Source organism: Empidonax traillii, unplaced genomic scaffold (genome assembly GCF_003031625.1).
Source record: "Empidonax traillii isolate 1590-97213 ecotype Southwest subspecies unplaced genomic scaffold, ASM303162v1 scaffold193:size819438, whole genome shotgun sequence".
NCBI lineage: Eukaryota > Metazoa > Chordata > Aves > Passeriformes > Tyrannidae > Empidonax > Empidonax traillii.
In genome coordinates, this window is record NW_020955386.1 from 242772 (window position 1) to 257535 (window position 14764).

Consider the following 14764-nt stretch of genomic DNA (forward strand, 5'->3'; position numbering starts at 1 on the left):
GATTTTGCGAGATCTAATTAAGATGTATATATAAAGTTCCCACATACATGAACACCATGACTGTTTTACTGAGCCGCTATGATTGTTTTACTGAGTGACCTTTGGCTAAAAGAAGAGAATGGTTTTTGTGTAAGTCAGAAAAAAGTAATTAGGAATTCATGTGTGCCTCTGGTTAGGCTGTACTGTGGCTGGTAAATCCTACTATAAGCTGTGATCTTTTCTGTCGGCCCCAACTGAAATTGAACTCTGCTTTTCCTCTTCAGAAAACATTATCACCTGCCACAAATGAGCGCATATTTATTTTTAAAGTGATTGCTACTGAACAGGTTCTTTTCTTAAAAAGTACTGGAGCTAGTTTCACCAGTAGCCACATGCTTTAAGATTCTAATGATCTCTGTTGAGAATACTATACCTGAAGAAACAAACTCATGCTTCCTGTTTATAAACAAAACCATCCTTAAACCTCAGAGAACTTTGCTGAATTTTTGAATTCATGAAGCTTGAGTCTTTACCTGAAAAAGTTGTGCAGGACCTTGCATTTTCAGGACACATTCCCTTCAGTGTATGCCCTGTTCTCTCTTTGTGTGTGTAGGTCTCCATGCTCTTCTTTTGCTGCTAGGCATGCAGTGCACTTTTGCTTCCATCCTCTCCCTGCCACAGTTCATCCTTCTTTGTGCCTGATTCTAGGACCACCATGCAATTTCCTGCTAGAATCCATGCCTGTTGTGCAGTTTGTAGGTAACTGGTTTCTCTTTTTCCATGACCATTTCCTTTTTTTTAGTTTTGCATCAGCATTTTTTACTAATTCTTTGCCCTGTGCATAGCTGTGGGAAAAAAATCAGTCAGGGTCCTGATCTTAATGATCTTATGCTTGGTAAATGGCTTATAAGATGAACGTCTTGGTCATCCCAACTGGAGATATTGAGTTGTGTGAGTTAATGTGCAAAATGAATATAAATTGGTTATTCAAAAATAATTTTGATTTTCAATATTGAGTTTCATTCAATTTAAATTTCAAGTACTCGGGTTTTGGTCTTCTGCTTTCCAACCCTAGTCTGCAAAAAAAATCATCAGTGAACTGTTCACAATGTTACCAGCTTCACCTAAAGGCTGATGTGGAAAGATTACTTCGAGTAGCAGAGAACTGTATCCAGTTAATGGTGGAATACTACAGGAATTTACCCACATACAATATTGTCAGAAAATAAAGAATTGGTACTTTGTTTCCAGAGCAGCACAGTTTATTTTACATCTGAAGCGGTGAATGAGATTATTATCACATACTGTTGAAATTTTGGAGACAATTTTAGTATGTATCACAGATCATGTAACTGTGATTTGGAATTTGACTGGGAACCCAGGATTAGCACTATTAAAAAAAATAGAATAAAAAAAAAGTAATGAACACAGCTTTTACATCTCAGCCAAGATACTGGTTTGAGTCACAGACTTACACATGTTTCAGGGAGGAGGCTGGCACCTACTGCTCAGCCAACATTGCTTAGAAAGTACCTTGCTGATTCTTCAAATATGCTCAAGTCCAACCTCCTTGGACTTCTGAGCCATTGCAGAAGCATTACATGGCTAAAGACCAGTGTTACCTGTCATGCCACCTCTCTTTGGCTAATGCAATTATTTTACAGTAAGTTTCCAGCTGTGCCAGTGTCTCTTTGTTTCTCACCAAACGCTGTCTTCCTAGACTGAATTTTCAGGGGAAGTATTTAGGTCTGTGCTACAGATATTGTACCATACAGAGTTTTTTAGGGGGGGTTGGTGGTTTTTTGTTTTGTCTTTAATGCAAAAGATTATCAGTTGATTACAAAACAAATATAATACAACAGTTACAATATTTGTCAATGAAATACCAACACTAGTAAGTGTAGCATCTGTCTCTGTAACTAACTGAAACAGTCTTTTCTGTTTTCTTTGGTCTCTTTTGTCTCTGTTGTCTGACTTCTTACATTTATGAGTACCTGTACAAGTAGTGCGATGTTTGGAGAAAAAAAGTCTCAAAGTGCTTTCTGGGCTTTCTGTGAATGTACTCTATGTTAAACAGTATTTGTATTTTTTTTTGCTTTTCTGGCAATCAAAAGACAGTTTCCTTAAAAGCTTGTTAAATATGGAGATGATAGCTTTTATGGTATGGATTGTATGAATATGCTGCAACTTGATATCACAAAATGGTGTGGGGAAGGAGACAAATATCTCTAATGTTTTTTCATTGCAAATATCCCTTTCAAGAAAAGAAAATATAGCTCTACAACAAACTGACAAAAGCCAAGAAGTGTAGTATTAAAAATTGACACTGGTGACATAAGGGCTAAATATAAACCAGGCATCCTCCCCTCAAGCAACTAATGCTATAATTTAGCAATGATTATATATCTTAAATGACCTTTCCAAAAAAAAAACCCCAAGAACAACATATGAGCTGTTAAGCTTCTTAGAACTTACGAAAATGGCTTTCCAAACCTTCTTTTTCCCTGCCTAAATATGAATTCAGAAAAAAATTCTGCTAGGAATTCAGACTCCACAGAGGAGTCGGTCCAAAGCATATCGGTGCTGTGGACAAGTTTTGCTGACAGGCGGTGGAGGGGAGCGGGCTTGTAATTCCTTTTTGCTGAGCCTACATTCATGAGAAAGCTTTTGAGAGCCTGAAGATCAAATCATGTTCGTGGTGTTGGTCTGAGGTGTCTTACTGAAATTAGCCAATATCTGAAGAACTTTTTTAAATGTTAGAATTAAAATAGGTTAAAACTTAACTGGTAATTCTTATATCCTAAATTAAACTGCATGAGAAAAATTTAAACTGTTAGAAGTGAGTTAGAATCAGTATTTAATACATAAAATTTTAAACAAAATACATTTTAAAGGAGTTCTAGTACTTTACTACTATGAAAGTATTTATTTTTTCTTCTTCTGTGCTCACACAGAACTATGTGAGGGACCATGTCAGGTTCACAGGTGCTGCAAAAGGGCAGAATTGTTGTCTTGAAGGAGATGAACTGATTTAATTCAAGGCATCAAAATACAAAAGGTACAAAAGGTATTTTGTACCTCTTGCCACAAAAATTAAGATGTATGGAATAGCTACTGCGTAAATGAGTCATAAAGGCTTCCTCATGCAAGGTCTACCGCATCTTGCTATGAGAAACTAGTTTGTGAAAGTTTTATTGGATTAAAAGTTTTCATGGAAAATTACATTTATTTTAAAATTAAATAAGCCAGTGATTTTTATCCATTGCTTATAGCCAAATTACCCAGAGGCAGCAGTCCACATTACAGATTTATGACATGCAAAATTATCAGTTTTAAACCAATGTTTTTGAGGGATAGAAATTCACCAAAATTTGAAACCACTAATTTTCTTTTTCAGAACTATTTTGTATCTTGAAAAGCCAATCCATTAAAAAAAAAATATGGTTAAAAGAATTACTCCCAAGTGGTGATTTTGGTTGCCAAACTTCAGGCTAGAGCCAATTTTTATGGCTGAATTAGAAACCCCTGAAAAACAGGGTTTTTATAATGGAAACACTGATGTAATCTTTACTGCAGTGGCACAAATGGTGCTGGCATGATTGATTTATGGCATTTAAGCATCTTAACTAAAAATCTGTACAATTTCTATAAAACAATTGGAAAACATCCTACTGGTGATTTAACACGCTCTGCAGAAGAACAAAACATTTTTGTTCATGGTTTCCACGCTGTCAAAGCTTGGCTTTGTCATGTTCAGTGATCAAGCTTATGAATACCTCTAAATATAACGAATCAGAATTTCCTAAAAGTTAAATAAAAAACCTCAAAACTTTATAGACAGCCTATTCCCCTGCAAAGCAGAACTGTACTTTAAGTTTCTTACAAGTCTATATGTGAAAACCAGTTTATAGTGGCAGAATCTTCTACAATCACCACAATTAATACAATATGTAGAGCATATCCAGTTTCTTGGTACATATTGTAAAAGAATTGGTAGGAAAACCAACGAAACATTTAGGAAGTCCCCAAAAGTTACAACCAGGTTATGCTTATAAACCAAAATGTTGGAAAGAAAATGCAGTGTTCTTTCTTTGTTCTGTCAGTCTGCTGGGTGCTGTTGGTTTCATATGACTGAATTTTCACATTTGCTGACTTTTTTTATTTAAATCTCATAAAAATACTTTTTGCTAAAGGTTGGCACTCAGAATGTGTTTTTGCTGCTCAGTTTGCAGCATCTGGCAGACAGGTTGTATTTTAGCCTGACTTAGAAATATTTTGCCAGATCTAAAGCTCTGATTTAGAATAATGCAGGTGAGGATGTTCCTCGGCTAATTACCCAGGTTTAGGACCTGGCCTGGTGGAGGAAAGTCCTGCTCACAGAGGTTGGTTATGCCTAATGAGAAGTTTTTGATGTATTGAGCAGAGTGACTTGCAGTGAAGATTCATGTCTGTGAATGCTGCTTAATATCATGTCATGTCGTGTGATGCTGTTTGGTATCTCCAACAGGACTTCAAAATAGCAGGAGAATTCAGCCAGCACTCATTCATGTGTTTTTTCTTCCCTGAAGTTAAACATCTTAATTTGTCACTCATTTCGGCAAGGGATTTGTGTTGAAAACCTTTTATATTCCACTGTAGGCAGATCAGTCATATTTCAAATATCTCTGGTGTTTCTAGTATTCTGCATGGGTGAATATAACAGCTGATCCATAGTATCTCATTTCCTCTGCTGAAAAGCTGCATTTGCTAGCTTTGAAAGCAAATACTGGCACATAAGAAAATGCAGAAGGAAAACTGTTGATGAGGCCACCAAAAGAAAGAGGACTTCCTCTCCTGCCCTTTATGCAACTGGACACTTGCCCTTTGATGGCATTTCCAGCTCTGTCAGGCTGGCTTGCCTCTGATCAGGTCCCTTAGTTGTCACTGAGCAACTGAGGCAATGCATAAGAGGAGTAGAAGTCAGGGGGAATAGTTACTTCGTGTGGTGTTTGAGTAATGAAAACAAATTGCTCTATTCTATTTAATAATGTAGTCTACATGAGAATATTTTACAGAGGATAGGAGTTGTTAGTGTAGTAGGATGCCTTTCCTGAAATTCACTAAGTCATCAGAAACATCTTTTGTCCACTTCAATGAGACTAAAGTTGCATGTACACACATGTGTGTATTTAAACTATTTAGTGTGCAAAATAATACTTAATAAAGTATTAAATTTCTTTTTAAAAAATCTTGGAAAAGTGAAGCTCAGTCAATTAATGAACCTTTATCATTATTTCTAATAGGAAATGGCTAACCCTAATTAGGGAGCACACTTGCAGAGTTAGGGCCATTAAGTCTAATAAATAATAAAGCATATTCATCACCTTAGAAGGCCAGTTCATTCACAAGGATTTACTACTAAGCTGGATTTTTAGAGGGCATATTTTTGAAAGTTATCTTGTCAATAAACAGAAGAGCAGAAAAGACTTTCTCTGCTATCCAATAAAAAAATTTTAAAACTTTCATATGATGTAAAATACAGTTAACAAGAATGATTAGAAGAACTTAGAAATAACGAAGAATTATGCTCCAGTTACACTATAAATACTAGACCCATAAATCAAATGGTACTTTTTTAATTTGTTGAAATTTTTGGAACTTACATAATTTCCCACTGGTTGCATTTTAAAAAAAAATATGGGGAAAAAACTCCACAAGACCCTTTTAATGGAATTATCTCCTATAACTGTAGTACTAGTTCTTTGTGGATAGCTAATCATGTTTTACTATTTTGTATCTCGGGTTACGCTCCAGTTATGTGATATATCGGTAGTCATGAAAACAGCTAACAACAGTGTGCCTAATGGTATGGTAACAAAGTGGCTGTGCTGCACTGTAACTGTGTCTGAATTTCTTTTCTGATTTAGAAACTCATTCTTTCTTAGATTTATACGTTAAAAATGTCATAAACTGGTGGTTTTCTGGCCTTCTGCATGCAGTCGAATATTAATAATTTATGCATTTGGGGAAAAAGATATTGCTTAAATAACCTTGTCTGGCTAAACCACATAAGCATTTTTAGATACATTTGAAACTTTAGCTTTCTGTGTCTAGCAATTAATTACAGAGAGTAATGCACAAATATTGCTTGATATATAATCTGCATCAGTAGTCAAAAATTGAGGATCTGTATCACTGCTGAGAACAAGGGCAGTCAACATCTGCATTATTCAAATAATGCTTTTGCACTTCAAAACATTACTAAAACATAGATGTCTGCATAATTTGTTTGCTGCTGTCATAAATGTACATTTTACCTAACAAAGTGCATGCTGATGCAAAGTTGTTTTGTTTTCAAAGTGATTATGTTGCTTTACCATTAATTCATGTGTGCACTGTGACAAGATGTAATGGCATATCATGTTGCTGTAGTGTAATGAATCCAGTACTCCCAGCTCTTAAGTCGTGTTGCTGGAAATGATTACATAAAACAGAAATGACTGTGACTAAAGCCCTTGCAAAGCTTTAGAACTCCTGCACATTATAAGAAGCTTTTCAAGGAGGGTTAGAGTAACTTCTTAAAAATTTACTGGAGGCTTCCCTTGGTAATATTTTTACTCTTTTCTGACTGTTTTTTGCATTCCACTGAAATTTGCATTATCTTTTAAGCATTGCAATGGCTGTGCTGTAATTTTGTGCAGATGTGTATGTTAAGTGAACATGATGTGCTTATTTGTTACATTTATGCTACTTTTCTTTCTTTATCTGGGTAAGATGGATGAAATTATGTATTAAATGAAAACATCAGTGACTTATCCATGACCATTCTCTGCAGGTCTTGTAAGACTGCAAATATTGCTTTTAAAACTGAGGTGGTTGTAGAGGTTTCTGAGTATCCTCTAAATCTGAAAACCATAAAACTCAAAGATCTAAACCAGTGAAATTTCATTCTGTTCTGACTCTAAGACTCTGTCAGCTTTTATCTGAGTTGATGTATATTAAGCAGAAAGTTCACTATTTACTCAGGTACTCAGCATTTGAGGAAGTAAGAGTAGTATGTCTTATAAAAGTTACCTCACTTCAGAAAAAAAGTCTCTTCTTTCCCATTTCTGTTAACTTTTCTTTAGGTTTTATCTTTGTAGTAGGTAAACATAGCACTTGAACTACTGCAACATGTTATTTATTTCATGTATGTAACCAGGAAAATACTTGAAGGGCTTTCATTTTTGCACAGAACATTCATGTTCCTGTGCTGTGCAGCTGGAACTGTCAGTTACAAATTGGATAAGATATTTCAAGGACTGTAGTGAGATAGTTTAACTTTACGAAAGAACAAAATATGTAAGTTTAGGGAAACCTTTCTTTTCCCACATGACCATATCCCAGACTTATTACTGACTATGTCCTTTTTTTTTCCTGACTTTGGAGTTGTTACTCGTGTTGTTGCTGTGACCTTGAAATAACTCTTGAAGGAAGTTGTTGGGTTGCTTTTTTTAATAAGGAAACATTTAACTTTGTTCTTAGCAATGACATTTAAAAATAGAAATGATCAATATAATGCACCACTGTTCAGTCAGAGACGTGGGCTTTATATTGATTTTTTTGGTGTTTTTTTTTATTCTAAGTGCCCTCAGGCTATGTTCATTTCAGTGAAAATGATACATTAAATATATAACTGGATTCAACAGTATTTTTAAAAATAACTGCATCTGTAATCACTAAGTTGCTTTAATTTGGAAATACTTTAATACATAGGTTTTACCAAAACCTATCCTAGAAAGGTGAGAATTAGCAAAGTAGAAATAATATTGGTTCTTATAAAAAGTATTTCTTCTGTGTGTATGTACATGCTGGGCTCTGTTCTGCTTATAATATATACCTCATAATTCTGAAATATTCTTGACAAACTGCCTGATTCTTAGAGCATTAAAATTATGTAGAAATTGGTGGAACTTCTCCCATACTTCGACTTGGGCAGATGTTTAAGCATCACCTTCAGATAGGGCCAAAATTTTATTGTGAGCAATAACCACATTAATAAGTTATTTGCACAACTGTAATTGATAATGTAGGGCCCAAACCTACCACTCTTCCCTAGATGAGGAGTCCTTTTTGATATCAAATTGATAATTTGGGCTTTCTGGAGGGTGGTGGTTGCAGAGGAAGGAACAAAGGGGCTGAAATATCTTTCATGAATAGTAATTGAAGGCTCAGGCACCTGGGTTGTGTCCTGTTTCGGGCTGGTTTTCTTGCAGTGGTGTGCACATAGCACCATTCATTCTGATTGCATTATCCTCACATTTGTCAGTTCTGTACGTAACAGGGTTTTTTAATATATGGTGCTGACTGTTCCATGTGGTTGCATTTACTAGTGGCCAAACCCTCCCTGTTACTGATTTACAAAGTGAATGCGCTTCTGCGAAATTCCGATGGTGAGAAAATGTTACTTGGACGTACTCAAGCTGAGTTTCCATTTGAAGTGAAATAAAGCCAAGTATGTGAATGTCAGCAAACTTGTTTATAGGGGTGGGTGGTAAAGCATACATTATTTAGAAGGTTGAGTCATGAGGCTGGTCGGGTTTGTCATGTTACATCTGGCACGTCAGTCAAAGCTGGGGCAGCTGCCGCCTGTCACTAGTGCTCTGGTGTGGCATTGTCCATCCATCAGTGTAAGCAGACAGCAACCCCCAGTAGTTCTGGGAAGAGTCCTTCACCTGGACCTGTGCTCATTTTCAGTATTATCATTGCAACCACTTATGGTACTCTTCTGAGACCGAAAGAAAATGGCCTCATAGAATGGCTGATTATTTTTATATATATTATTAGATAAAATATTTGAGTAGTAGTGGTGGTTTTTTGTTCGTTTACAGGAAAGAAATGCACTTAATATTATAAATAATTTTGCATTTAATATTATAAACCATTTTGCATGTTTTGTTATATACCTTGCTTCAAAACCACCTTAAACTACTTTAGAAAGTGCTGCCAGAAGTTGAAATACAGTCAAAACATAATTCAGTTAATCCTGAGAATAGCAATATCCACCGAGTCCTTATTAATTTTCTTCTTCATACATTGCCACAGGAAAGATGTGTATGCACTAAAAAATTTAATGTGAAAATTATGTCTATCACTGTTAAATGCAAATCTTTGTGTTTGAGCTACCAGTACACTTAAATCAACATGCTTGCACTTGAACTCAATGTAGAAGTGGAAGTCCTGACAGCCAGTTGTAGCAGATGTTACATCCTTTTAGAACATATGTTCCTCCCTGTAGTGAAATTAATGGACATTTTTAAGCTAAGCTTTGCCTTATGCTCAAAGATGAATTTTGTGATTTACTGAAAGTCAGATATTGCTTTAATTATGTTTCTTCAATTTATGTTTTCTCAAAAAGAAATTTAGTTCTGTATTTCAGTCCATATAACTTTTTATTGCTCACCACCTGAAATAATCTCAGTTGGGTTCCTTGGGTTGAAAAAGAGAAAACAACAAAACAAAATAAAAAACCCCACTGGGTCTCCTGGCAAAAGAAATACTAGCCTCGGGTTTTGATAAAAAGCACAGCAGGTATTTTTTGGGGGGGTGGGAGGGAGAGAAGGTTGAGTACCAAGGGCTTCTGCTTTCTTAATGGAGCTGGAATGTCTCCCACCAAGTGCAGGGCACGAACCTGCTGGTCAGCACTTCTTTTGAGGCTGGTAGTTTACACCTGTTGTGCAGCAGGATAAGGATAGGAAGGAGGGATCTCTTTTAGGAATTTGGAAGGAACATTTACTTGGACTCTGCAGGACAGGGTGAATAATTCTACCTGTCTGCTGTGGTGGAGAACATGGAAAAAAATATGCCCCTGTTCAACAATGAGAAACATGATAAAGCAGGGTAGAAGAGGCTTATTCATGGTGAGATGCAGATCAGGGCAGCAGGACAGATAAATGAAGCGTCTACTGAGAGAAGAACAAATTGCTTTATTTAGTACAATTTGTCCTGGCTTCTGTGAGCTGCATCCTCGTTTTCGTTAGTTGATATCCATTAAAGTCTTGGTGTATGTTTTTAAGTCCATCAGTGAAATAAGAACGTTTATTCAGTGATAAATAAACATTGTCTAAGGCATCACTGCTGATAAGGAGCAAGGTCTGCATACGAATTTTTGTCTTCTCTGTGCTTCTCTGTGCTTCCCAGATGTGTCCCAGCATGGCAAAATTAAAAACTGCGGTAATTGTGTTTGGAGTTTTTCTTTTGTTTAAAAAAAAAAAGGGGGGGATCACAGGTCAAGTCATAATTATTTTAAAGTATTTCTTTTCAGCTTTTTATATGCCAGTCCAAATTTGTCTCAATTTGCAACGTGTGTATATATGTGACAATAAGGAAAGATAAGTGTATTTGTGGTGTGTGAGTACTTTGACTTGATGATTACCTAGTTTCTGAAAAACTAATTGTTCTTAATCACGAAGTTCATAGACAAGGGAAGTATTTTATATGAATTGTTTAAGTCAGGTTAAAGATTCTTCATATTAATTTAATATTTTGAATGTTCATCGTTGCTTAACTAAATGGCCATTCATTTTAATTTGAATGAGAGTGACAATAAAAATGACTCATAATAAAAATAGAACTCTCACTTATTTGTAGGGAACTTTCAGGGTAAAAGACATCTTTCAATCATAATGAAATTTGATTTTATCATGAGATAAAATCATTGGTCTTAGGAGAGATTTACACTTGAAAATTTTGCATCTAGTTTCATAATCTGTTCCAGAAGATACATGAATACAGATAAACTCTTAGTTTTGGTTTGTGTCAAATCAATGATGAGTTGAGAGGATATGGACTTGAGAAACTGTTCACTGTTCATGTTTTTTATCAAAAGTTTTGTTCATGCATCAATGAAAAAGTAATTAAAAGCCCTAAATAGAGCAAAGGTTCAGTTCCCACTAAAGGATGTTTCTAATCTCTCTATCTTTGCTTGAACTTCTCAGGTTTTTATCTTTGATTGGAGGAAACGCAAATGACATAGGAAAACCAGATATGCAGCAAAAAGTAAATGTGGTAATTCAAAGGGAAGGACTGGAAGGCACAGCCAAAAGACTGAATACCACAGTGCACACACTGCAGCTGATTATTGATGGTCTGACTCAGCCTGAAGGCTACGACATTCGTACAGGTAAACCTTAGTTTGGAAGGTTGTAATCTCAGTTTGATTGTTCTACTTACCAGTTCTAAAACAGCACATTTTCTTCTTCTAAAGTTAGTAGTAGATTTTCATGGACATGAAATTCCATTTCTTTTCTCAGGCAAGGTAAGGGCTATATCATAGTCAGATGTTTCTTTCCAGTTCTGTAGGTAAGGAGTGTGAATCCTGTTTAAATCACGACATTTTCAGCCATAGGAAGGGGAGTTGTATGGCTGTTAACAAATGAAATAGTTTCAATATGTTAAATCTGTGCTGATTAAATCTGTGTTGGCTCTGCATCACAGAGGGGAATGCTGAGACCAAGGTGAAATAGGAATCAAGTTCTGTGGAGTACTAGTGTAGTAGTACTGTGGAGTTCTGTTCTTTTATTGAGCTAGTTCTTGGAGACAAGTGTAAACATGTGGCTCAAGACCTAAATTTGGTTGAAACCTTCAGTAGTACTGAACAGTTTGAGGTGGAGGAGAAGAAAGAGGAGGTAAGTAATTAAGTAAAACATCTGGAGATGCTGTTGTTTCGTGCAATTTAGAGCAGGATTCTCTTACGACAGCAAGAGATAAAGGTAGGCTGTGAAGATAGAGGCTTGTAATAAATAATAAACTTATACTTAAAAAACCCCAAACCAACATTTCAGCCCCCCTCTTTTGGGTTCACTAATAGTTTCTGTGCATATTTTATAAATAGCTCCAACTAGCCATCTTGAAAGTGTGAATTTTCTATGTCTCAGGTTGTTTTGGTGGTTTGTATAATAGGATAGATATTAATATAGGGAGACATAAAAGAGAATCCTCAGTGAAAATATTAATATTTTGCTGATCTAGTACATTCAGTATTGCTTTAGACAGACTCTGTTACTGGAGCCTAGTTCATACTCTTGTACAATTGTATGAAGTTCTCTATCGAGAGTTCTTCCCACGGGGTGCAGTTCTTCACAAACTGTTCCAGCATGAGTGCCTTTCACAGAGTGCAATCCTTTAGAAACAGAATTTTTCAGTGTTGGTCCCCAATGGGGTCACAAGTCCTGCAAGAAAACCTGCTCTACCGTGTTCTTCTCTTTCCATGGGTACACAGGTACTAGGTGCCAGGAGCCTGCTCCAGTGTGGGCTTCCCAGGGGGTCACAGCCTTCTTTCAGGCAGCCAACTGTTCTGGTGTGGGGCCCTCCACAGGCTGCAAGGTGGATCTTTGCTCCACTACGTGCCTCCATAGGCTGCAGAGAGACAACCTGCCTCACCATGGTCTTCAGCAGGGCTGTAGGGGGGTCTGTAATCTGGCGCCTGGAACTCCTCCTCCTTCTTTCCTGACCTTGGTGTCTGCAGAGCTGTTTCTCTCATGTATGCCCACTTTTCTCTCTGGCTGCAATTGCAGGGTTTTTTTCCCTTTAAATACGTATCCCAGAGGCACAGTCATTGGTGGGCTAGGCCTTGGCCAGCAGTGAATCTGTAAGCAAACAAAAGAGTAAAGAATCTTTCGGTCACTAGCTACTATACAACACACTTCTAATCCCCTCATGATAGTCTCTTACCATGGAGTTCACTATACTCATTACTCCATTAATCAAAGCCTTTTAAAGTGATTAATAAAATACAAGAAATAAGTTGTTTATCACAAATGAGTCTTTATTTTAAAAATGGTTCTGAAAGCAGTACTTGGGACCTTAGAGCTACCTTGGGAGGAGTTCTTAATTAGAAGCTGTCATCTGGAAACAACTCAGAAACCTTAGAAACCCTTTTTCTCCGGAGTCTTATTTGTGTTTCTTGTTTCTTACAACAGATTTTGATAAACCTGACTTCAAGAGGAGCATAGTGTGCTTGGAAGACTTAAGTGTTGGTACTGTTCTGACTGGAAAAGTTGAAAATGCAACGCAGTTTGGAGTTTTTGTTGATATTGGTGTGGGAAAAGCAGGTTTGATTCCAGTGCGAAACATAACTGAAGCAAAACTTTCTAAAGTGAAGAAGAGAAGAAGCCTGGGCCTAGGTCCTGGAGAAAGAGTTGAAGTTAAAGTGCTTAATGTCGACATTCCTCGACTGAGGATAACGTTGGACCTTATTCGTGTTTTATGAGAGGGTTTTCAATGATTGAGTGTTCATTTTAAAGGTTAAGTAATGTCAGCAAGGTTCTGGAGATGGAGGTGTTTAATGAGAGTGTTGAAACCTTCAGCTTTTTTTTTTTTTTTTTCTTAATTTAACAGTTTTTCCCCATTTCATGATTCCTTTCTGTTAATAATTGGGGGAACAGTTTTTTGGATTACCTCCAAGCAACCTTGTTATTTTGTCTGCAGAACAAATGAAATTCCAGTGGGCTGTCAGACCGATCTCTTATCTGTTGTCTGTGCAAGTTCTGCTGTCTTAATCTTTAGTCAGTACTACATGAGCAGACACATTTACAGCTCTCTTTCCAAAAACAGCCATTCAGTTTGCCTGTTTTGTGGTTGAGAGTCTCAAAGAAGGCACCTAGGAAAAAAAAGTGATCTTTTTAAACTAGGTGGTCATGACATTGCTTCAAAAGTAGGCTGAAAAAAAGAGCATCTGCTAATACTATTGATGGTTCAGAAATATTCAGCTTTAATTTATTTGACCAACACTATTAGGAGGTCTGTTTACCTGTATTGTTTTTGCTTTTTCAGTTATCATTAATTAATACAGTTGGATGTACCTTGGAGTTCGAAGAAGTTTTCTCAAAGGTGTCAAAAGACATTTATGTTGTTCTATTTGTGTGCAAAATAAAAACACTTCTGATCATATTTTGTTAGTGTACTCTTCTACAAGTTTTAACAGTCCTAATTATCTTTCTTTCCAACATGTTCTCAATCAGTAACACTTCAACTTAAGGATGCAGCTTGTGAGGATGCACTTGTCTCACCTTCTGAACATTCTGCACTTTCCTGAGCCATGATACCAGGCTACAGCCCATGGTCTGATGTTGCTCTGTCTTGAATTCCTTCAACCTGACATTAATGTTTTTTCCATCTTGGATATAATGTATTTTTCTGCCTGTTCTGAGTGGAGAATAATTTTTCAACACTTGTTTTCACAGACAGTGTTTGTGAAGGCATGATTCTCTGTAAAAATCATTTTGCTGTTGTAGATGCTTGAAAAGCTTTTCTAGACTTTTGTTTTAGTAAGAATGCTTACTGTTTCCTGGTAGGAATGCCTAGCACGTGAGGTTTGTTTCTTCTGACTAGAAACTTTTTGGTTTTGTGGTATTTTGGGGGTGTTTCAAAGGACTTACCACTTCAGTCAAGTTTGCAAAGGACACGCATAGTGGCAGAATAGTCTCCAGCAACAGCAGGTATATGTGGCCTTTCCAAGGGGTTTTTGGTGTGTTGCATGTTTATTCCTTTGCAGTCAAAAAACTTGCCTGTAAGTTTGCAGAAACTCAGGTCTACAACAGATGAGCACAAATAACACCTCTAACAAGTGTCAGACATCTTTGGTGACAAGGTTCCTAACTACAAATGACCAAATGGCAGTGCCATGGTTTAGGATTGATATTCTCCAGTTTAGTACTCCCATTGAAGGCACAGAAGGCAAAGTAACTGGTTGAAATAAGAAAAATTTGCTGGAAATAGCAATGAGGTAAGAAAAGAAACAGTAACAGCAACAGTACTCATGACAGAG

The 14764-nt window shown here is 36.6% G+C and overlaps 1 protein-coding gene across 4 annotated transcripts in view; it reads left to right on the forward strand.

Annotated features, from left to right (window-relative positions):
• SRBD1 (S1 RNA binding domain 1) overlaps nucleotides 1–13890 on the forward strand; it is a 123747-nt gene extending 109857 nt beyond the window's left edge. For all 4 annotated transcript variants that reach the window (XM_027886729.1, XM_027886727.1, XM_027886730.1 and 1 more), the window contains 2 exons: nucleotides 10935–11119; nucleotides 12918–13890. In XM_027886729.1, coding sequence (XP_027742530.1) covers nucleotides 10935–11119; nucleotides 12918–13207 — 475 coding nt within the window. In that variant the 3' untranslated portion in view covers nucleotides 13208–13890. The remainder of the gene's footprint in view (nucleotides 1–10934; nucleotides 11120–12917) is intronic.
• Nucleotides 13891–14764: the final 874 nt, after the last annotated feature.